The 23,360-nt window shown below is 37.6% G+C and overlaps 1 protein-coding gene across 1 annotated transcript; it reads left to right on the top strand.

The window, feature by feature from the left end:
• The first annotated feature begins 5,796 nt into the window (after positions 1-5,796).
• LOC115955461 (subtilisin-like protease SBT5.4) lies at positions 5,797-21,362 on the top strand. The gene is made up of 5 exons (XM_031073584.1): positions 5,797-5,811; positions 5,862-6,033; positions 7,693-7,709; positions 20,488-20,701; positions 20,815-21,362. Exons 1-5 carry the CDS (start codon positions 5,797-5,799, stop codon positions 21,360-21,362), a joined length of 966 nt encoding a protein of 321 aa, XP_030929444.1.
• Positions 21,363-23,360: the final 1,998 nt, after the last annotated feature.

Below are 23,360 nucleotides of genomic sequence, written 5' to 3'. Positions count from 1 at the left end.
GAAATCTAAGAATTAAGAAAAAAATTCAATTTTGTGCATAAAACTAACTACAATGCAGAATTGCAAGAGTCGGATTCAATGAATTAGGTAAATATTATTTGTCTCCCCATTTGTCCAATATAAATCCTCATTTTCATTGGACTTAGAAATTAAACTTCCATAATTTTTCTCACAATATATTTGGTTTTCTTTTTGAGAGGCATGTTAATTTTCAAAATATTATGTTCATTTTAAATATTTTTTTTTTAGATTTTATGTATACTGTTAGGTTCTAAAGTTTAGGATCTTATGTATTTAAAACTCTAATTTGTATTGTTGGCAAATCATGATCAAAACAATATGTTTAGAAGTGTTTAAATCTAGCACAAAGTTGTATGTCAATGTAAAGTTGGAATCGAGTTTAAAGCAAGAAGCACTGTGGCTTTCGGCCTGGCTTGATCGATCGAAGCTTAGGCTCGACCGATCAAAGCTCGGGCAGATCTCTTTTCTGCAGAATTTTTTAACTCAGCCCCAGTTGTTTTAAAACGTTTTTAGGGTTTCTTATTTGTCCTAAGTATAAAAAGCAAACCCTAGCCACGTTTTAGCGTTGCTCATATTGCGGTTTGTGTAAATCTCTTGTGAGATCTAGAGGAGCTTTTCTTTACACAAACTTAGGGTTTTCAAGGAGGAGATATTTTCTACACCTTGATGATCAATTTAATTGCTGCCATTAAAGCTTAAAGAATACACAAGCGGGGGTGCTTGTAACTAGTGGGAATCCAAGAAAGAAAGAGTCCGTGGATTCAGAGCTTGCACGTGGTCGTGTTAGTAAGTTCTACTGATTGGTAGCATTAGGAAGTCAAGCGGGGGTGCTTGTAAGTCCTTTTGTATGAACTTCGATTCTTTCAAGATAGTGGATTCAAGTTTACCTTAAGGATAGCTAGGTCAAATCCTCCCCAGGTTTTTACCAGTTTGGTTTCCTGGGTGATTATATCATTATCTTATTTATTTTCCGCTGCTTTGCATGATTTGATCTTTATTATTGTGATAACCTAAACTTGTTTAATTGGACTAAGTAACAACTTGGCTAATTACCTAGGTTTAATCAATTGTTTAAGGGGTCTAAAAACTGTCAAGTCGTATCAGAATAGGTAGCTCTTTTGTTATTAATCCTTTGATCACTGAGCTGATCCTTGACCCCTGTTGTCATGGAACACGGACACTCTCTAGTTATTCCTCCTCACTTTGATGGGAATAATTATGCTTACTGGAAAGTAAGGATGAAAGCTTTCCTGAAATCCATTGATGAGAGGGTGTGGGACTCTGTTGAATACGGATGGGAGAAGCCCACTACTCCTGTTAGTGAGTGGGAAACTTCTCAGAAAGAAGCAGCTTCGTTTAATAGCAAGGCTATGAATGCGATTTTTAACGCTGTTTCTATGGAGGAATTTAAGAGAATCTCGAATGTTGAGATCGCTCATACTGCTTGGAATATCCTCCAGACTGTGCATGAAGGCATAAAGGCTGTCAAAATAAATAAATTACAGCAGTTGACTTCTAAATTTGAATGCATTAGGATGTCTGATGATGAATCTTTTCATGAATTCTATGCTAAACTAAATCATATTGTTAATTCTGCTTTTAACTTGGGTGAAATCTATGATCAACCTAAAATTGTTAGGAATATTCTTAGATCTTTGACTGAAAACTTTAGACCGAAGGTGACTGCCATTACTGAAAGTAAGGATGTGGACTCCATCCCTGTTGATGAGTTTGTAGGATCTCTTCAATCCTATGAGTTGGATCTACCCAAAACTACCAAATCCAAATCAATGGCTCTTAAGTCAGTTGATGACGTTGATAGTGGTGGATTTGATGATCAGCTCTCTGCTACAGAGATTGCCTATCTTGCCAAGAACTTTAGAAACTTTCTCAAGAATAACAATAGAAAGGCAAGAGGCACAAACACTGCTGAACCAAGAAATTTTAGAAAGCATGATCCCACTAAGGTTAATAACAATGATAAACCTAGAGAAAGAGTAGGTCAATCTTCCAATAATTCTTTGGGCTCTCAATGTTTTGGATGTCAAGGGTATGGACACATGAAATCTGAATGTCCAACCTATTTGAAGTCTATGGGTAAGGTTATGGTTGTAACCCTTAGTGATAGTGAAGTTCCTGATCATGAGTCCGATTGTGATGAGGACGGAAACTTCATTGCTTTCACTGCTACTGCTGTAGTTGATGAGAGCATATTTGTTGAAGAGAACCCTTCTGATGGGGAACTCTCTGAAGATGCAGATCTTCAAGAGGCCTATAACAAACTTTGCAAAGTTGCTGCAAAGGATGCTATGAGTGTTGAACTTGGCTTGAAGAAAATTAAATCTCTTGAGCTTGAAAAGAAAAATTTGCTTGTTAAATTGTTTAATGCTAATGATCTTTTGAACAAGGTGAAAATTCAAAACATGCTTTTGCTTGATAAAGTTAAATCTTTGGAACTTGATTTATCTATTACTAGATCTGCTAGTTCTAAACTTGATCAAATGATGAGTGTTCAAAAGTCATCTTCTGACAAAACTGGTTTAGGTTGTGTTGATAGCATCTATGTGTCCGCTACCCATTCCACTAAGTTTGTTCTTTCATCTTCTTCTTCTAAACCTTCAGTGAGTGAGATAGTGAGTGAGACTGTCAAACCCTCTGTGAGTGAGGTTGCTAAACCCTTAGAAGGTTCATCATCTAGGAAGATTAGGGTTGATCTGAAAGAATCTAAGCCTAAGAAGCCTACCCTATCTAAGGACAAGACACTTGATAAACCTGCATGGGTTTGTCACTTTTGTGGAAAGACTGGACACATACGTCCAAATTGCTATAAGTTGCAAGCTGCAAAGAGAGCAAACAAACCAAAAGTACCTGTGCCTCAAGCACTTGATCCTATGGTACTTATTGGTGATTTTGTAAAGGCTTTAAACCTTTATTCCAATCCTGAAGTTGGTAATCATTCTTAAGTGAATAAGAACTCCAATGCTCGTGGTGCATCTAAAAAGTTTTGGATGCAAAAGACTCGACCAAACTGAGTCTTTCTGACATGGTCCTTGTGCTTCATTTGCTCTACCCTTTATGACCATTGTTCTTTGGTTTTGTTTTGTTTTTTTTTTTTTTTTTTTTTTTTTTTTTTTTTTTTTTTGTCTCTAGGATTTGCATAGCATAACATTCATGCATTTCATTCTAGGAGTTTTTTTATTTTTATTAAAATAATAAAAAATAAAAAAATAAAAAATAAAAGGGAAAAGGAAGCACATTTTGTTTTTGCACTATTCTTGGTTTTTAAGAACAAGGTTGGTCAATTTATTTTCACATAACATGTCTTTTGTAGCTTGTTTAACTTTGATAAGCTTATTTATTGCACTCTACTAGTTGAAGATTTGTAGTACATGTTGTGTGGGAAAAATGTGTATGGTTTTTGATTACTATGTCTTAATCTTGAAGTCACATGTTTTTAAATGTTGGACTTGAACTTTTAGAGAAAAGCATAAATAACCATCTCACCACTGTTCACTAACCAATCATGAACACCTTAATGCATATCATAAGATTTTGTGCTCAAGAACATGCACAAAAAGAATATAAGTTGAAACCTCGGTAAAAGTGCTTAATTCTTAAAATCTAATTGATGTGTATTATTAGGCTTGATGCCAAACTCACATAACTTAAAATTGGAATGTATATTATGAGACATAAATACAAGAAACTTACATGATTGCAAGCTTATGATCTAGGAGATGTGGGAGTTATATGATGTAAATCTTTAGGTGATAATCTCTTTTAAATTCTTTGTGATGAATTTTGTAGACTTTGTGATTGATCGCTATTCACATATCACCTCACATGTATCTCAAGTCTTTACTAGTCGCACACACTACACGAGTTACTCTTTGCTAAACTTTGTACATGTTATTGTGTGTGTTTATGGTCTGACCAACCAAGTTTTTGCAATCACTTTGAATTATGTGCAAACTAAATTTGTTGCTTGAAAATTTGTGGAGAATGCAAAAAAAAAATTTTGGGAATATTGGGCTTAAAATTCTTGTTTGAAAAATCATATCATCTCATACTCATGCATTTTTGTTCTTAAATTTCAATGCTTTGAGTCAATTCAAAAAATTGTGTTTTTCCTCAAAAATATGGTGAGCCTCTGCCTGATTCGATCGGTCCATTCTGTTTTTCGACCAATCGAAATTTTTTAAAATTTTTAAAATTTGAGAGAGGGAGTCTCTGTCTGTTTCGACCGGTCGAGGCTGATTTTCGACCGATCGAAACTCGTATATCAGTTTTTTTAAAAAGCTGAATTGGACTTTTTCAAAGTCACAATTCAAACTTTTTCTTGCTTTTCCCTCTCTCCGCGTTGGCTCAAGGCTCCACCATTCAAGTTTTTGTCGTTTTCCTTCAAATTTTTTGCAAGGTTTTTGTCCTTAGAAGCCGGTATGTCCCTTTTGCCCTTCTTTTTCAAGTTTATTTCTTGTTTTCATGAATTTTTCACGCATTCTCATGGGTATTTTCGGCATCTTCAAACTTTTTGGGGTTTTTGATGATTCAACCCTATTCTTGTGTAATTGATCAATGGGTTTTTGTATCGTGATGTTATATTGATGTTCCCTATAGTTTAATTTGATCAATTTTGTGGTTTTTGAAAAATTGAAAATTCTAGGGTTTTAAATTTGATCCGAATTGGGGATTTTGTCAAATTGGCTTCAATTGATGAAATTGGCTTATCCAATTGATGTATTTGGTCATTATGTTTGTTATTATATCATGTGTAATGATCAATTCGTCAATATTTTTTAAATTGATCAAGTGGTTTCTATATTTTGGGGATTTTGTGATAAAAACCTTAATGTGTAAGCCAATTTTGTAATTTGAACCTTTTTGACTTAATTCACTGCATTAGAACATGCATCATGACATTTATATTTGTTCATGCATCATATAGATTTTGTTTCTATATTTTGTTTTTGTGCTAACTTGCAATCTACCCTTGGTTTTTGGTTTGTAGTTTTTGTTCTTTCGCTCTATGTTTTGATCCTTATCTTAGCACCATGCCTAGGAAAACTAGAGCTCATAGAACCACTTCCTCTTCCTCTGAGTCTCCACCTAGGGTTGAGCTATTTAAGAATGATAAGTGTAGAGAAGCCTATGTCTCTTTGAACTGTAAGCGTAAGATCTAGTATGAGCAAGCAGTTTTTTTAGATCAGCTTGATCTAGCCATCAGGGCCAATTTTGAGTCTCGAGGTTGGTTGCCTCTCTTAGAGATAGATCATCCTCTCCCGATCGCCCTGATTAGAGAGATCTACTCGAACCTCTCTTGTCACGTCTATGATTCCAACACCCTTGTTAGGAGTTGGATACGAGGTGTAGAGTTCACCATTACCCCTCGGGTAGTGGTTGAGGCTCTTAGGGTGCCGGTTGTTCGGGATGCTAACTATCCCTATGATGAGTCACCCTCTTTAGACGTTGTCATATCTTACATCACTGGGTCATCTATCCAGTGGGGTTCTGATCCTCGGATCACGTCCGCTGAGCTTACCAAGACGGCCTATCTCTTCTTTAGGATTGTATGTCATTCCTTATGACCTATTTCTCACTTCCACACCATCTTTTTAGAGCGATGTGTGTTTTTGTATGCCTTTGCTTCAGGAGCATTCATCAGTTTTCCTCACTTGTTCCTTCATTCTTTGAACGAGGTTCATAGGAGTTCTACCGTAGGGCGTGCACTGATTCATCCTATTTTCATTCATAGGATTCTGCTCCACTTAGGTCTAGATGGTTTTCCGTCAGGTGAGCCTGTTCGTGTGATAGCTCCCATAGGTGCCACACTTCTTTGTCAGAGGGCTGCTCAGTTGAGAGTTGCTCCTCCTCATCCTAAAGGTGTGTCATCTAGTAGTATTCCCCCTCCTCCCTTTTCTCTAGGTACAGCTGCTACTGAGACTTCAGGTGCTACTACTGATGCTGATGCTGCTGTTCCTCCACTGACAGCTATGGATGATTCAGACATTCGTTGTACGTTGGATCATGTCTTGACCGTTCAGGCGGCTCAAGGACAGATTTTGGTGAACGTACTTTATGAGATCCGTGCCTTGCGTGCGGAGTTGGCGCAGTTTAGACCACCTCCCTTTTGATGATGGATATCCTGTTTGCCCTTTGGCATTCCGTCACAAAAAGGGGGAGTATTTGTAGGTTTTTTTTGTTTTTAGGGGGAGACTATTTGTTTTTGGTTAGAACTTGTGGAGTTTTAGATTGTATCTAGGTGCTTCACTGTGTACTTAACATTTTTAGCTCTTACCTTGTTTTTTATGGGATATACATGTTAGGGGGAGTTTTATGTTTTTGTTGGTACTTTATTTGTTTCTTGTTTCAAACTGCTTATTGATTTATATTTATGAGTTATTCATTGATATACGTCTTTATTTGTGTTGTTATTTGAAATCAAGAAGTTATTTTGTTTACTTGTATTATTCCCACACATGTGGTTATGCATTTTGTTTAGTGTTTTAGGAAATTTACAGGTTGATTCAATTGAGCTATTGTCTACACTTGCAACTAATGGATAGTAGTTAGGATTGAATTTGGTTTATGAGCATTATTTTGTAAAGGGCTTTTCATTTTGCAAACTTTGAGCTTCTAAGTTGTGTTTTGTCATGGATTGCCAAAGGGGGAGTTTGTTAGGTTCTAAAGTTTAGGATTTTATGTATTTAGAACTCTAATTTGTATTGTTTGCAAACCATAATCAAAACAATGTGTTTAGAAATGTTTAAAGCTAGCTCAAAGTTGTATGTCAATGTAAAGTTGGAATCAAGTTTAAAGCAGGAAGCACTGTGGCTTTCGGCCTGGCTCGATCGATCGAAGCCTAGGCTTGACCGATCGAAGCTCGAGCAGATCGCTTTTCTGGAGAATTTTCCAACTCAGCCCTAGTTGTTTTAAAACGTTTTTAGGGTTTCTTATTTGTCCTAAGTATAAAAGGCAAACCCTAGCCACATTTTAGCGTTGCTCATATTGTGGTTTGTGTAAATCTCTTGTGAGATTTAGAGGAGCTTTCCTTTACACAAACTTAGGGTTTTCAAGGAGGAGATATTTTCTACACCTTGATGATCAATTCAGTTGCTGCCATTAAAGCTTAAAGAATACACAAGCGGGGGTGCTTGTAGCTGGTGGGAATCCAAGAAAGAAGGAGTCCGTGGATTTGAAACTTGCACGTGGTTGTGTCAGTAAGTTCTACTAGTTGGTAGCATTAGGAAGTCAAGCGGGGGTGCTTGTAAGTCCTTTTGTATGAACTTCGATTCTTTCAAGATAGTGGATTCAAGTTTACCTTGAGGATAGCTTGGTCAAATCCTCCCTAGGTTTTTACCAGTTTGGTTTCTTAGGTGATCATATCATTATCTTATTTATTTTCCGATGCTTTGTATAATTTGATCTTTATTATTATGATAACCTAGACTTGTTTAATTGGACTAAGTAATAACTTGGCTAATTACCTAGGTTTAATCAATTGTTTAAGGGGTCTAAAAACTGTCATATACGTTTTTACTTATGTAGCATTGTAATGTATCTAGGCTTATTTTTTCATATTATGTGCCGATGTATATTTTGGATATTTCGTATGATACATATACTTGGTAAGGATTTGTTTTTGGCTACTTTTAGTTCAATTAAAATTTGTAGGTGACAATGTGAACTGTGTGATTTGGTGACATTTCTCGGTTGCATGTTTTAGGTTCTAAAGTTTAGGACTTTATGTATTTAGAACTCTAATGTGTATTGTTGGCAAACCATGATCAAAACAATGTGTTTAGAAGTGTTTTAAGCTAGCTCAAAGTTCTGTGTCAATGTAAAGTTGGAATCGAGTTAAAGCAGGAAGCATTGTGCCTTTCGGCCTGGTTTGATCAATCGAAGCTTAGGCTCGACCGATCGAAGCTCGGGCAGAATACTTTTTAAATTTTTAAAATTTGAGAGAGGGAGTCTCTATCTGTTTCGACCGATCGAGGCTGATTTTCAACCGATCGAAACTCGTGAATCAGGTTTTTTAAAAGATAAATTTGAAGTTTTTCAAACTTACTTTTCAAATAGTTCTTTTCTTTTCTCTCTCTATGCGTTGGCTCTAGGCTCCACCATTCAATTTTTATCATTTTCCTTCAAGATTTTTGCAAGGTTTTTGTCCTTGGAAGCCGGTAAGTCCCTTTTGCCCTTCTTTTTCAAGTTTATTTCTTGATTTCATGCATTTTTCATGCATTATCATGGGTATTTTCGGCACTTTCAAACATATTGGGGTTTTTGATGATTCGAAGCTAGTCTTGTGAAATTGATCAATGGTTTTTTGTGCTATGATGCTATAATGATGTTCCCTATAGTTTAATTTGATCAATTTTGTGGTTTTTGAAAAATTGAAAATTCTAGGGTTTTAAATTTGATCCGAATTGGGGATTTTGTCAAATTGGCTTAAATTGGTGAAATTGGCTTATCCAATTAATGTATTTGGTCATTATTTTTGTTATTATATCATGTGTAATGATCAATTCATCAATATTTTTCAAATTGATCAAGTGGTTTTCCAAATTTTGGGTTTTTTGTGTTAAAAACCTTAATGTTCAAGCCAATTTTGTAATTTGAACCTTTTGGACTTAATTCGCTGCATTAGAACATGCATCATGACATTAAAACTTGTTCATGCATCATATAGATTTTTATTCTATATTCTGTTTTTGTGCTAACTTGCAATCTGCCCTTGGTTTTGGTTTTGTGGTTTTTGTTCTTTCGCTCGGTGTTTTGATCCTTATCTTAACACCATGCCTAGGAAAACTAGAGCCCATAGGACCACTTCCACTTCCTCTAAGTCTCCCACTAGAGTTGAGCTATTTAAGAATGATAAGTGTAGAGAAGCCTATGACACTTTGAACTGTAAGCGTAAGATCTGGTCTGAGCGAGCTGTTGTGTTAGATGCGCTTGATCCAGCGATTAGGGCCAATTTTGAGTCTAGAGGTTGGTTGCCTCTCTTAGAGATAGATCATCCACCTCCGACCATCCTGATTAGAGAGTTCTACTCAAACCTCTCTTGCCACGTCTATGATTCCAACACCCTAGTTAGGAGTTGAATACGAGGTGTAGAGTTCACCATTACCCCTCGGGTAGTGGCTAAGTCTCTTGGGGTGCCGGTTGTTCGGGATGCTGACTATCCTTATGATGAGTCACCCTCATTAGATGTTGTCATGTCTTACATCACTGGGTCATCTATCCAGTGGGATTCTGATCCTCGGATCACGTCTGTTGTGCTTACCGAGACGGCCTATCTCTTCTTTAGGATTGCGTGTCATTCCCTGTGGCCTATCTCTCACTTCCACACCATCCCTTTAGAGCGATGTGTGTTTTTGTACGCTTTTGTTTCTGGAGCCTTTATCAGTTTTCCTCACTTGTTCCTTCGTTCTTTAAACGAGGTTCATAGGAGTTCTGCCGTAAGGCATGCACTGATTCATCCTATTTTCATTCATAGGATTTTGCTCTACTTAGGTCTAGATGCTTTTCCGTCTGGTGAGCCTGTTCATGTGATTGCTCCCATAGGTGCCACCTTTCTTCGTCAGAGGGCTACTCAGTTAAGAGTTGCTCCTTCTCATCCTAGAGGTGCGTCATCTAGTGGTGTTCCCCCTCCTCCCTCTTCTACAAGTATTGTTGCTGCTGAGACTTCAGGTGCTGCTGTCAATGCTGATGTTCCTCCACCGACTGTTTCGGATGATTCAGACATTCGTCACACGTTGGATCATGTCTTGACCGTTCAGGCGACTCAAGGATAGATTTTAGTGGACGTGCTTGATGAGATCCGTGCCTTGCGTGCGGAATTGGCGCAGTTTAGACCACCTCCCTTTTGATGATGGATGGCTTGCATGCCCTTTGGCATTCCGTCACAAAAATGGGGAGTACTTTGTAGGTTTTTTGTTTTCAGGGGGAGTTTATTTGTTTTTGGTTGGAGCTTGTGGAGTTTAGATTGTATCTAGGTGCTTCACTTTGTACTTATGCAATTTTAGCTCTTACCTTGTTTTTGATGGGATATTCATGTTAGGGGGAGTTTTATGTTTTGTTGGTACTTTATTTGTTTCTTGTTTCAAACTGCTTATTGATTTACATTTATGAGTTATTCATTGATATATGTCTTTATTTGTGTGTTGTTTGAAATCAAGAAGTTATTTTGTTTACTTGTATTGTTTCCACACATGCGGTTATGCATTTTTTTTAAGAGTTTCAAGAAATATACAGGTTGATTTAATTGAGTTGCTGTCTACACTTGCAACTGATGGATAGTAGTTAGGATTGAATTTGGTTTATGAGCATTATTTTGTAAAGGGCTTTTCATTTTGTAAACATTGAGCTTTTAAGTTGTGTTTTGTCACAGATTGCCAAAAGAGGAGTTTGTTAGGTTCTAAAGTTTAGGACTTTATGTATTTAGAACTTTAATGTGTATTTTTGGCAAACCTTGATCAAAACAATGTGTTTAGAAGTGTTTTAAGCTAGCTCAAAGTTGTGTGTCAATGTAAAGTTGGAATCGAGTTAAAGCAGGAAGCATTGTGCCTTTCGGCCTAACTAGATCGATCGAAGCTTAGGCTCGACCGATCGAAGCTCGGGTAGAATGCTTTTGTAAGGTTGAATTTATTCAACCATCTAATTGGCTTTATTCTGTGCCAAATTTGTTTGTATTTCAGCATTTAGTAGCCCTGTATTTAGGTGGGCTTGTTGTAAGGATAGTGAGTGAGATAGAGTGAAGTTTGCTCAAGAGTGTGCAAGAAAGCAGAAACTCGCGGCTTGGCCTCTCAAGTGACTCGCGGTTGCAAGCCGCTAGACGCAGCACACGTGCCAAGCATGCCAGAAGGTGAACACTCATGCTAGCTGGAGCACTACAGGACAAAACAGAACAACTGGCCATACAGTTATCTCGCGATTGGATCTCGCAACTCAGTCAAGTCACGAGGCCAAGCCGCGAGCCAGCCCTGTTTTGAAAAACCTGACGTTTCACATTCCTCTCTCACCCTAGTATATTTACCCCTTATACCCACAAAAGAAAGAGAGCTTCCATAGAGAATTTTGAGAGAGAAACCCTAGAGTAAAACAAGATTGATTCATCTACAATCTTTACATAAGTGTCTCTTCAAATTCCTCAACTCTCTTCCTCTCCATTGCCAAACCCTTGAGAGGCTTTTTACTAAAACCTTATTCTCACCATATCCATTACTATGAGAGGGCTGTTTGGTGTTCTGGGAAGTAGTTAGGAAGGAACCAATCTTCATTGGTTGATGCTATGGTCTAGTAGCGGAATCCGAGAAGCTAGAAAAGAAAAAAGTTCGGCGCAACCTCGTTGGAGCAAGAAGCTTAGAGGACTTAGGTGCACTGGGTAGATTAGGCTTGGAGGGTCTATTGCTGTCCATGTATCCCAACTACATTTTCTAGTGGATTGGTTACCGCTTGGAGGGCGGTGGAGAGGTTTTACGCCGAGGGCTTTGGTTTCCTCTTCGATAACACATCGCGTGTTACCTTTGTGTTTGCATCTTCCTTCCCTTCTATCTTTGCCTTTTACGATCTATTGTGGGTTGAGATTTTAATTTGGCTTAGTTAGTTTTTCCAATTCCATATTATAGCTTGTGTTAATTTTCCGTACACTAGTTGTTTGACATAATGCTTGAATTGGTTAAGTTGTAATTTGGGGGTCTAAACGTTCAAGGGTGTTTATACACATATTTGAACTTTAAATTGGTATCAGAGCGGGTACACTTCTAGTGGTTTCATTACCATTGTGTGATCCTTAACTCCCTTTTGAGATGGATCGGTCTCAATCCCTAAATGCACCTCCATATTTTGATGGTAGTAATTATGCTTTTTGAAAGGTTCGCATGAGAGTTTTTCCGTATTCTATTGATGAATCTGTTTGGGATGCTGTTGAGATAGGTTGGACCAGGCCTGAGGAAGCCAAATCCACATGGGATAAGGCAGCCCTTGCTGTATCTAATGCTAACAGTAAAGCACTTAATGTTATTTTCTGTGGTGTGTCTCCAGATGAATATCACAGGATCTCTCACATTACCATTGCTAAAGAAGCATGGGAGATATTGGCGACCACGTACGAAGGCACGAAGAAGGTAAAAGACACCAAGCTGCAAATGCTAACCACTCAGTTTGAGAAGTTAAAAATGAGTGAGGATGAGTCCTTTGACTCTTTCTATAGCAAGCTGAATGAAGTAATTGTCAGCAAGTTCAATTTGGCAGAGAAAATAGAGGACTCTAAAATTGTAAGGAAGATCCTTCGATCTTTGCCAGAAAGTTTTCGTGCTAAAGTGACAACGATTGAAGAGAGCAAGGACCTTGATGACATCAAAGTCCAGGAGCTGGTCGGTTCTCTTCAGACTTATGAGATGTCGCTGCCCAATCAACGAAAGAGTAAATCTCTTGCTCTTAAGACCATTAATGAGAAGGTGGAAGATCATGACTCATCAGGAGAAGATGTGGTTGATAAAGATGTTGCATACCTTGTTAAAAATTTTAGAAAATTATTGAAATTCAAAAATAATGGCAAATTTGATGATAAAGGAAAATTCCAAAGTTCAAGAAGGGAGAAAAGGGAATTCAAAAAGAAATATGGAAAAGAATCCCAACCTATACAAGGTGTCACTTGTTTCAAATGTAACGGGCATGGACACTTTAAGAAAAAATGTACAAATTATTTGAAATCGAAAGGTAAAGTGTATGCCACAACATTGAGTGACTCGGATTCATCCGACTTAGAATCTGAGGAAAGCTGTGATGGAGAAGGGAACTACTCAGTTTTTATGACTATTGCTCATATTGAGTCTTCAAACGAGTTGAATCTGCTTGTACGAGACCTTGGAGAACATAGTGACGAAGAATCACTGGGAATTGTTGAAGAATCAGATGTTGAAGAAGATGAAAGTACAGCCAATCTTCAAGAGAATTATAACTCATTCCTGGAGAAGTCGGGTGAGTACACAAGGGTGGCCAAGGCTACTGTGAGAAAAATGAAGAAAGCAGAGGAGGATTACAAAAGTCTCCTAATCCGATGTAGGGAGGCCAAATATGAGATAGAAACACTAAATGGTGAGCTGTCAGAAGCTTACACAAAAGTGAGATTTCTTGAGCAAGAGGTTGTGCAAGCAAATGCTAAAATTAAGAGGGTCACCAACAAGAAGCTAGATGATGTTATTTCATCTCAAAAGAGCTTTTCAGAAAAATCTGGGTTGGGATATACCGGAGGAAGTAGCTCATTTGGAAATGTCACTAAAGAAGTGAAGTTTATAAAGGCCAAAGAATCAGCCGAGGTTGGTCCTACTGTTGAGAAGCACAAGATTGAGGAGAAGAGAAATGTGGGGAACGAACGGTTGTTGAATTCCCATAATCAATCTGTGGGCAAGTCTGAATCTCATGCCAAGTCACGTCCACGACCACAAAGAGGTCCTAGAGCAACTTATGTGTGTTATCATTGCGGACTTCAAGGGCATACTCGACCAAATTGCCAAAAGTTAAGAGCAAAGAATAGTGCAACTCCTCAAAGGTCATGAGGACTTAGAAATGATAGAAGAAATTGGGCAGGTGAACAATCTAGAGATCAAAATGGTGATCCCGGAATGATAAACGTGATGAAGATGATTGGTGCATTCACCAACTGCTTGGAAAGCTTCTCACGAAGGTTTGAAAGCCCTAACTCCCGTACCCAATCATATAAGGAAATCACCCCAAATGCAAGTGACGTGTGGGTGAAAAAGGGTACTCATGCATAAGTATTATAACATGTCCATGCATTAATACTTCCTATGCTTTGCGACGATGTTTGTTTGTTTGCTTGTTGTTTTTGTTGATGGTTGTTTACTTGTCTACTTGTGCATACTTTTGATTTTTTTTTTTTTTATATCAATCTTTTTCTTCTAGTGTCAAAAATCCAAAAATCACATAAAAATTAGAAAATCAAAAAGTTTGATTGACATTGTTGAGCTTTTGTCTCAAAACCTGTTTTGCCTTGTACCTTTGTGCTAATGGCTTTGTGCATTATCGAACATTACTTGTTTCTTTGCACTCATATCACTGTGGGAGAAATCTTGAAATCTATGTGATTATTGTAAATAGATCTTCAAACTTATCATGAATAATTAGTGAATGGTTATGATGATCTTGAGACATACATAGACTTGTGTCTATATATCTTCCCACTCTTTATTTTTGTTTTTGCTAAAAAGAGCTCACCAAATGTAAATCTCCAAATGAAAAGAGATGTTGAGCTGCAAAAGCCTGTCGCACATTCTAGTATTCGACTAGAAAAAAGGGTAAGCGACCTTATATTAAAGTGAATGTTTATTCAAAAAGCCAAAGGCTAGTTCTTTAAAGTGAAATATCAAATATCACTCTCACAATGAGAGGTAATTGTCTCAAAGGATCAAAAAGATCAAATGTTTTGATTAAAAGTGGAGTCAAATGTAAAGCTCCAAGATATATTATCAAGTTTTGTGGGAGGTCATATATACATATTTCTATAATTGAGATAAATCACATGATCTAATGCTAATTGTACATGCCTTGGTTGAATTGATCATTGAAATTTCACATTAGACTAAGGACTATCTCATTGTTGATATCCACACACAACACACAAGTTTATGTTCAATAAATGTCATATTCATTTGTGTGATTGTACTTGAAGAAATGTGTTTTCACATGCTCAATCTTTGTTAATTCAAGCTCAAAAATATTTTTGAGTGTTTTAGGTGTTTTTGGAAAGTATTTTGTTAGAAAAATCTAAAAATTTTCAAAAATCCATTTTTGCCCTATTTTGGCGACTCAGTCGCAGGTATGTCAAGTCGCGTGCCTCAATCGCGTGTTCGCAGGTCATATTTGACGACTTGTTCGCGAGTGGAAGGTCCAGTCGGGAGGGGTTACTCAGAGATTTTTGCGGCTCAGCTCACGACTCCCTCACGAGTAGAACTTCCAGTCACGAAAAATACTTAGAAAAATTTTCAAACTTTTGTCGTTGGGTGTTTTGGCAGTTTGAACTGGCGTCTTTGTGGCGACTCTCTTCAGTCGCGAAAAACGCATGTTTGGCAAAAATAGGGGTAGTTTTTAAAACTTATTCAGTTTTTCCCTTGACCTTTTTGTGACTGTTCATTGTCTCTCTCAACTACTCTTACCCATTCACACCGTGCCTCCATTTTCAAACTCCATTGTTGCTTCATTTCTTCTCAAAATCTTCAAGAAAAGGTATGGGTCTCGTTTTCCTCATCTCATTTTCCCTGCTTAATGAATGTTTCTTGCCATTTGGATAGATACTGTGTTTGAAACATTCCTATCTTTGTTTGATGGGTATGGCTAGTTGTGTTTGTTGTTGATTTCATCCGTTTTCATGCTGATATTTGCCTGTTGTTGATTCTCAAACTCTTTTGTTAGATGGGTTTGGTATTTTGTGACTTGCTCCTTTCACTTGTTTGTGTGTTGTAGTTGGCTTACGGCATTGGATTACTGTGTTTTTATGATGACATAACGTGTGGATGATGGCATCTTGAAAGTATTCCTTTAAAACAACTTCTTTTTCTGAATATTGTGTCTCACAGCCATGTGCTCTATTTTGGGTGCTCTAATCCTTCATTTTGAAATTTTATGTGGTCTGTTTTATGCTATCCGTTCTTAATGTTCGAATGCTATCTTTGTATGCATATCATGGTCATGGTAGACTGTCTAATTGACAGTTATTTTAGAATTTGTGTCTCTCTATGCTCTATTATTCTTTCACCATTTTGCTGCACCTATCATATTGTGCACTTTAGTTTTGATGGTGGTTTGTTTGGATCTGAACTGTCTTAAGTTAGCATTTGTGTATTAATTTCTCTGGTTTTCACTCTTATTTGCATCGAATCATGTTGATATTTATCTTGTGTGGTGCTGTTTTTGGTTCTTTGCTGTGGGCCTATTCTCTTGCAGATGTCTCGTCGATCTTCTAAGGGTAAAGACATTGTTGCTGACGATCCTGCAACCCCAATTGCTAAAAGGACTCGACTCTCATCACAGTCATCTCAAGACTCCAATGAGGAGAGGTTTAGAACCCCACTTACCTCACACATCTACTCAAACATCTTTAACAAGTCAACTCCTATAGTAGAACAGGTGGTGTTTAACACCTTAGGGACCACTTTTATCCCTCGAATCTTTAAGCAATGAGATTGGGCAAACTTGTTTGGGAACTTTGTCGATCCAATGGATGAACTGGTTAAAGAATGCTTCTCCAATGCAAGTAATCTTGGAGTTGAACTTATTTTCTGGGTCAGAGGAAAAGAGTTTGGCATTTCCCCAAACTCCATCCCTGATGTTCTCAGCATCACTAGACCTCAGAATGTGGATCTAACTTCGTACGATGATCGAACTCCAGAGATTCAAGACATTCTACAAATCCTAGGATCCGATCATGAAGTATCTAATACAGGAACATCCATCAGCACCGCAAAGTTTGCACCACAGCTGACCACACTAAAGTTGATCATGTTCACTAATCTCTACCCACTGTCCAACACTACATTCATAAATCTTGGGAGAGCTCTATTCCTTTGTGATCTTATTACAGGAGTCCCCATTGATATATGTGCTCACATCTTTTACACCATGAGGAAGACCGCGGTTCGAACTGCAGCTCGAGGAATTATTCCATTTTGCAGTCTCATCATGAAGCTCATTCTTCGTGAAGGCATTGTTCCTCCCACAGATGGAAAAATGTTGAGCCGTCAGCGTCCTATTTTCATGTACACTCTTCAAGCTAGTAGAAGTCACTCCTCTAAAACACCAAAGAATACACACATCTCTCCGGTTACTCCATCTACCCCTGAGTCAGAGACACCTGCACATACCACACCTACTTCGCATGCTATTCCTGAAGTTCCACAAGCTAGCATTCTGGATGCATAGACTGATCCTCAAACTGATAGAGTGGGTAGTTTACTTGAAAATATTCAAAAACGCATTGATGAGATGGTGACACTTTTCTACTCCACAAACAACCATGTTCAAATGTGTCTCGAGACTATGGAGAATTAGCTAGACGCTATTCAACAAAAGTTAGACGACAGCCTTTAGCTATTCGTGCCAAAAGGGGGAGAGCATTCAGTAAGGGGGAGAAAGCTCAAAGGGAAGTGTGCATAGTGATAGGGGGAGTACACACATACTCTTGTTTTAAGTCTTAACCTTTAAACTTATAGGTTTGTACCATGCTTTATGCAGCCTTTTATTCTTTATTTAAATCAGTACTTCTATATAAATTTATTGCATTTTCTTTTAAGTACTGTCACTCTTGTGCCCTTGTAGGATTGTTCCTAGATGCATATACTTAGTGTATTATATATTGGTTGAGTGTTTGGCATGCAAGAGACTTGCATTGAGCTTGTTAGCTTGTATGTCCTAGTGTTCATTCCAAGTGTGAATGAGCATTGTGGTCACTACCTTGTAGTGATTACTTGGTTGATCAAGCCATGGTTTGTTTCTTAACTCCATTTTTGCCTGATCACATATTGCCTGTTTCAAATGCATCACGATTTTCTGCTTAAAATGATCATAGTGTATTGTTGTGTTTCAGGAGTCTTATATTCATATGATTCAAGTGCTTCACAGCTTTTAGAGTTAGGTGTGAGTGAGTTTTGCTCAACTGTTCCCAACTCACATGTTAAGTCTAGAGTCTGTTTTAGGGTTTTGTCACGGAATAGTCAAAGGGGGAGATTGTAAGGTTGAATTTATTCAACCATCTAATTTGCTTGTATTTCAGCATTTAGTAACCCTATATTTAGGTGGGTTTGTTGTAAGGGTAGTGAGTAGATAGAGTGAAGTTTGCTCAAGAGTGTGCAAGAAAATAGAGACTCGCGGCTTGGCCTCGCGGGTGACTCACAGCTGCAAGCCGCCAGACGCAACACACGTGCCAAGCATGCCAGAAGGTGAATAGTTATGCTAGCTGGAGCACTACAGGACAAAACAGAACAACTGGCCATACGGTTATCTCGCGACTGGATCTCGTGACTCAGTCAAGCCGCGAGGCCAAGCCGCGAGCTAGCCCTGTTTTAAAAAACCTAATGTTTCACATTCCTCTCTCACCCTAGTATATATACCCCTTATACCCACAAAAGAAAGAGAGCTTCCAGAGAGAATTTTGAGAGAGAAATCCTAGAGTAAAACAAGATTGATTCATCTACAATCTTTACATAGGTGTCTCTTCAAATTCCTCAACTCTCTTCCTCTCCATTGCCAAACCCTTGAGAGGCTTTTTATCAAAACCTTGTCCTCACCATATCCATTACTGTGAAAGAGCTGTTTGGTGTTCTAGGAAGCAGTTAGGAAGGAACCAATCTTCATTAATTGATGCTATGGTCTAGTAGCGGAATTCGAGAAGTTAGAAAAGAAAAAGATTCGGCGCAACCTCGTCGGAGCAAGAAACTTAGAGGGCTTAGGTGCACTAGGTAGATTAGGCTTGGAGGGTCTATTGCTGTCCATGTATCCCAACTACATTTTCTAGTGGATTGTTTACCGCTTAGAGGGCGGCGGAGAGGTTTTACGCCAAGGGCTTCGGTTCCCTCTTCGATAACACATCGCGTGTTGTCTTTGTGTTTGCATCTTCCTTCCCTTCTATCTTTACCTTTTACAATCTGCTGTGGGTTGAGATTTTAATTTGGCTTAGTTAGTTTTTCCAATTCCATATTATAGCTTATGTTAATTTTCCGCACACTAGTTGTTTGACATAATGCTTAAATTGGTTAAGTTGTAATTTGGGGGTCTAAACGTTCAAGGGTGTTTATACACATATTTGAAATTTCAGCTTTTCTACAGATTTGTCCAACTCAGTCCTATTTGTTTTAAAATTTTTTTAGGGTTTCTTATTTGTCCTAAGTATAAAAGGCAAACCCTAGCCACGTTTTAGTGTTGCTCATATTTGCAGTTTGTGTAAATCTCTTATGAGATCTAGAGGAGCTTTCCTTTACACAAACGTAGGGTTTTCAAGGAGAAGATATTTTCTACACATTGATGATCAATTCAGTTGCTGCCATTGAAACTTAAAGAATACACAAGCGGGTGTGCTTGTAGCTGGTGGTGAATCCAAGAAAGAAGGAGTCCGTGGATTCGGAACTTGCACGTGGTCGTGTCAGTAAGTTCTACTGGTTGGTAGCAATAAGAAGTCTAGCGTGGGAGCTTGTAAGTCTTATTGTATGAACTTCGATTCTTTTAAGATAGTGGATTCAAGTTTGCCTTAAGGATAGCTAGGTCAAATCCTCCCCAGGTTTTTACTGGTTTGGTTTCCTAGGTGATCACATCTTGTGTTATTTATTTTCCGCTGTTTTGCATGATTTGATCTTTATTATTATGATAACCTAGACTTGTTTAATTGGACTAAATAACAACTTGGCTTATTACCTAGGTTTAATCAATTGTTTATGGGGTCTAAAAACTATCAGCATGAATTAGAAGAAATGTCCCCCAATGTATTTAGTTTAAATTTAGTTTTAGTAGAAACCTTCATAGATTAACTGTGATTAACAATAATAGTATTCATAAAATCAATAAGACAAATAATTTCTAACAAAATTTATCAAAATACACCGCACATCGTGCAGGATACCAGCTAGTAGTTCCAAAAGGCAGTAGGTAATAGGAGGTCATCTTGTTCCATTTTTAGTGTGGGTTAGAGTAAGGGCAGTTACATTTACATCACAGACACAAAATGATAAGAAATTTTCTTTTCTCTTCCTAGTTCCTCCTCCTTTTAGGCCAAAGAATTAGACAACAAAACTCAGTGATGATGCCAAAAATCATTAGTAAGTCACACAATCCTCACGTGCTCGAGACAACACCTATGCAACACAGAAAAAAGAGAAGACCTTGTAGAGTACCTGTGTGGTACTGGCCAAATACCCTCTGAAGGTCAAGTTAGAGAACTTTGACAACTCTTGAGTGCCAGAGCTAGGGTAAATTTTGCGTACCTTGATTTATGAGGGTTTTGGGTTTTTTTATAGTAGCATAGGTTTGACATCTGCTCCTTGGCCTAGAAGATCTTTCCTTGTAGGAGAGATCTTCTTCAATTCGTGTATCTTGCGGAATCCTTTCCTTGTAGGAGTCCTCTCGATTAGGGTTGAGCGTGGGGTTCAAGATATTTCCTTACATACATCCATGCATGAAGACCAAGTAAGGCCACATCACACCTGTCAAAGGTTTACTTATCCCCTTAAGCTTCTTCCCATCAACTTCTTATTTCGTCTACGTATTCCAGCCATCTCATTCATGGTGCCTCCATCAGCTTCGAGGTGGAACCGTCGGCTTCATATTATCGTCGTTTGTCTACAAACACACAAGCAAGACTGACGAGTTCACTGGGACCGTCACCTTCGTTTCATATGGACGAGTTTTCAAATATACTTCATGTGCAGATTCTCTTATGTGCTTAACTCTTTGTGTTAATTGCAGCCTGATATCACTGCACCAGGAGTGAGCATACTTGCTGCTTACACCGAAGTAGCAAGTCCCACTGGATTAGATAATGACAAACGCCAGTTTCCTTACTCTGTACTCTCTGGCACTTCCATGTCATGTCCTCATGTTGCTGGCATTGTTGGCCTTCTCAAAACACAGTACCCTCACTGGAGTCCATCAGCTATCAAATCTGCAATCATGACTACAGGTAAACATTCTCTTCGAGTTCATTTTGCAAATCCTTCATGCTGTGCAGTCAGAGAAGTGTCCCAAATTCTTGTTTACCTCCTCTAACCTTTCCATTTCCATTTTCAAATCCAGGAAAAACCCGAGATAACACCAGGAAGTCAATTCTGGACTCATCCACTGTTGAAGCGACACCATTTGCCTATGGTTCAGGACATGTGAACCCAAACAGTGCAATGGACCCTGGACTCGTTTATGACGCTACCACTGAAGATTACTTGAACTTCTTATGTGCTCGTGGCTACAATGATACCATGATCCGATTATTTTCTCAGAAGCCTTATTCATGTCCCGATACTTTCAGTATAGAGGACTTCAACTACCCTTCAATCGCAGTTCCTAACATCCAAGCACGAAAGGTGACTCTTACTAGAACAGTAACTAACATTGGTTCTCCAGGCACATACAATGTGCGTGTCAGGCAACCCTTTGCAGTTTTCGTCACTGTCAAACCTAGAGTTTTGGAGTTCAAGACAACTGGTGAAAAGAAGACCTTCCAGGTTATTATTACGCCCCATTTTGCCAAATTAGGCACTAGAGCCGGCTATGTATTTGGAGATATGATTTGGTCAGACGGCAAGCACTCAGTCAGAAGTCCTATTGCAGTGAATCTTGCTAGCTAGAAATAAAAAAATAGGTCCATTTTTTAGATGTTTTCATTTGCTACAGCCTACGGTGTTCTATGTTGAAAGAACAGAATTCGTCTTTCCTCTTGGACAGAATAATTATGTAATCCTAGTTCTAGTTGAAAATGAAAACAGAAACATCAAGATGATTTGATTATTTGATTGCCTTCTGTATCTTATGCCTCTTTCTTGTTCCTTCAAATTGCATCACCGCATGTAAACCCAAAAATGTTGGCTTATTGGAATAATATTCTCACTTATCCTGATAACTCATAAAGTTGTGACTTCCGCACGTTTCCATTAAAAACTTTTTTTTTTGGGTGGGCTATTCGGTCCCTCTCGATCTCCTAGGCTTTGCCTACAAATACGATATGATTTAAACCCCGTAACATCTACTACTTGACAAATGACAAGTACTCATCATCATTAGGCTAAAAAGGATTCAAACTATTCATCAAAAAAAGAAGGATTCAAAATTATAGTTTTTTTTTTTTTTTTTTTAATGTTAACTTAAGTTTTTAATTAGAATAGATTTTACCTTTTTATTTTGTGGACAGAATACAATAGATTTTACCTATTAAACTAGACCTTTTTTTTTTAGGAAGACCTGTTATACTAAACTTGAACCTACAGTTTCTGAAAAAAAAAAAAAAAAACCCTATAACCCACATGTTAAACAAACCCGACGTTCTTCAATGATGAAGTTCACAGTGGAAACCAACTCTTTCAACCTAGTTGTGAATTTGAATGAAAGGTGGTGTACCTCATATTTGTCGTAATCTAATCTTGAAATGTTGAAAACCTGTTTGAAAAACCATCATCAACATATATATATATTTATTTATTTATTTATTTATCTATCTAAAAGATGAAGTATAACATTTATTGTTGCTACGCTTTAGTTGAGTCACATCAGCGTTCACATCATTATCCTATTTCTTTCTAATTTTTTTATTATAATTTTTTAACATTTACTCATTTATTAAATATTTACACTTTCTCCAACCTTTCTCCCTCTCTTACTTTTTCATCTCCTTATTACCTTTTACTTTAATATTACTCTTCATCTTCTCTTATTTTGTCTCTTCTTATTTACACCCTTTTACTATAAATTTGACATTCTTTCTTTCATTCTTCACAAAGTTTTTCCTCACGAAAAAAGTTATTTCTCTCTCTCTCTCTCTCAATTTTTTTGTTGATTTTTTATTTTTCTTGCATGTCTGCTTTAGTATAATTGTGGTTTGTCATGAAATATCAAATCTCAACTTATATTCAAAGTACGACCAAAACTGTACCTTTACTTTCTGGTATTAGCAACAACAACGTTGCTAATTGCTTCTGTTACGAATTCTAGGCAACGATTGGTAAGATTTTGATTATACCGTGATGAGTATTTGGTCTAACTTTGGTGGCCTTTCTATAAAGGTACTCGAAAATTTTCTCTTAATTACATATATGAATTTGATCCACTATCTGCTTAAAATGGATTTTGGCCATTTGCTTATCATCATGTACATAAATTGTTGTTGACTCATTTCATTCCCGCCCTTTTCAAGGCAAAATAAATCATAATTATCAAAGATTAGTTCTCTTTTATTTTTTGTACGTAATTTTAATTAAAGATACATGTGCTTTAACTACATATGAAGTGATATCCACTTTTTTAATAACTTTATGGGTAGAGAAGAGAATCACTGTATCAGGATGGAGAAAGCAAGGAAGTTATTTGAGGCCAAAGAAGAATACTTCATCCGCAATATAGCAATGTTACTAAAAAAGCAAATTACCTGCAACCGAGGTAGAGATATAGAACCAATCAAGATTTTCTCTGCCAAGGACATCCAACAGGCTACTAATAACTTCAATCCTAATCTAATCCTCGACGCTAACATTGCAACATTCTAAAAAGGAACACTAGATTAACGGGAAGTAGCTATTAAAGTCAAAGGTCCTCCAACACATTGGCCCTTTGAGATGATAGTAGATTTCTTCTTA

This window comes from Quercus lobata, chromosome 8 (assembly GCF_001633185.2).
Source record: "Quercus lobata isolate SW786 chromosome 8, ValleyOak3.0 Primary Assembly, whole genome shotgun sequence".
NCBI lineage: Eukaryota > Viridiplantae > Streptophyta > Magnoliopsida > Fagales > Fagaceae > Quercus > Quercus lobata.
Note: the sequence above shows the minus strand (reverse complement) of the source record. Positions and strands in the feature narration are given on the sequence as shown.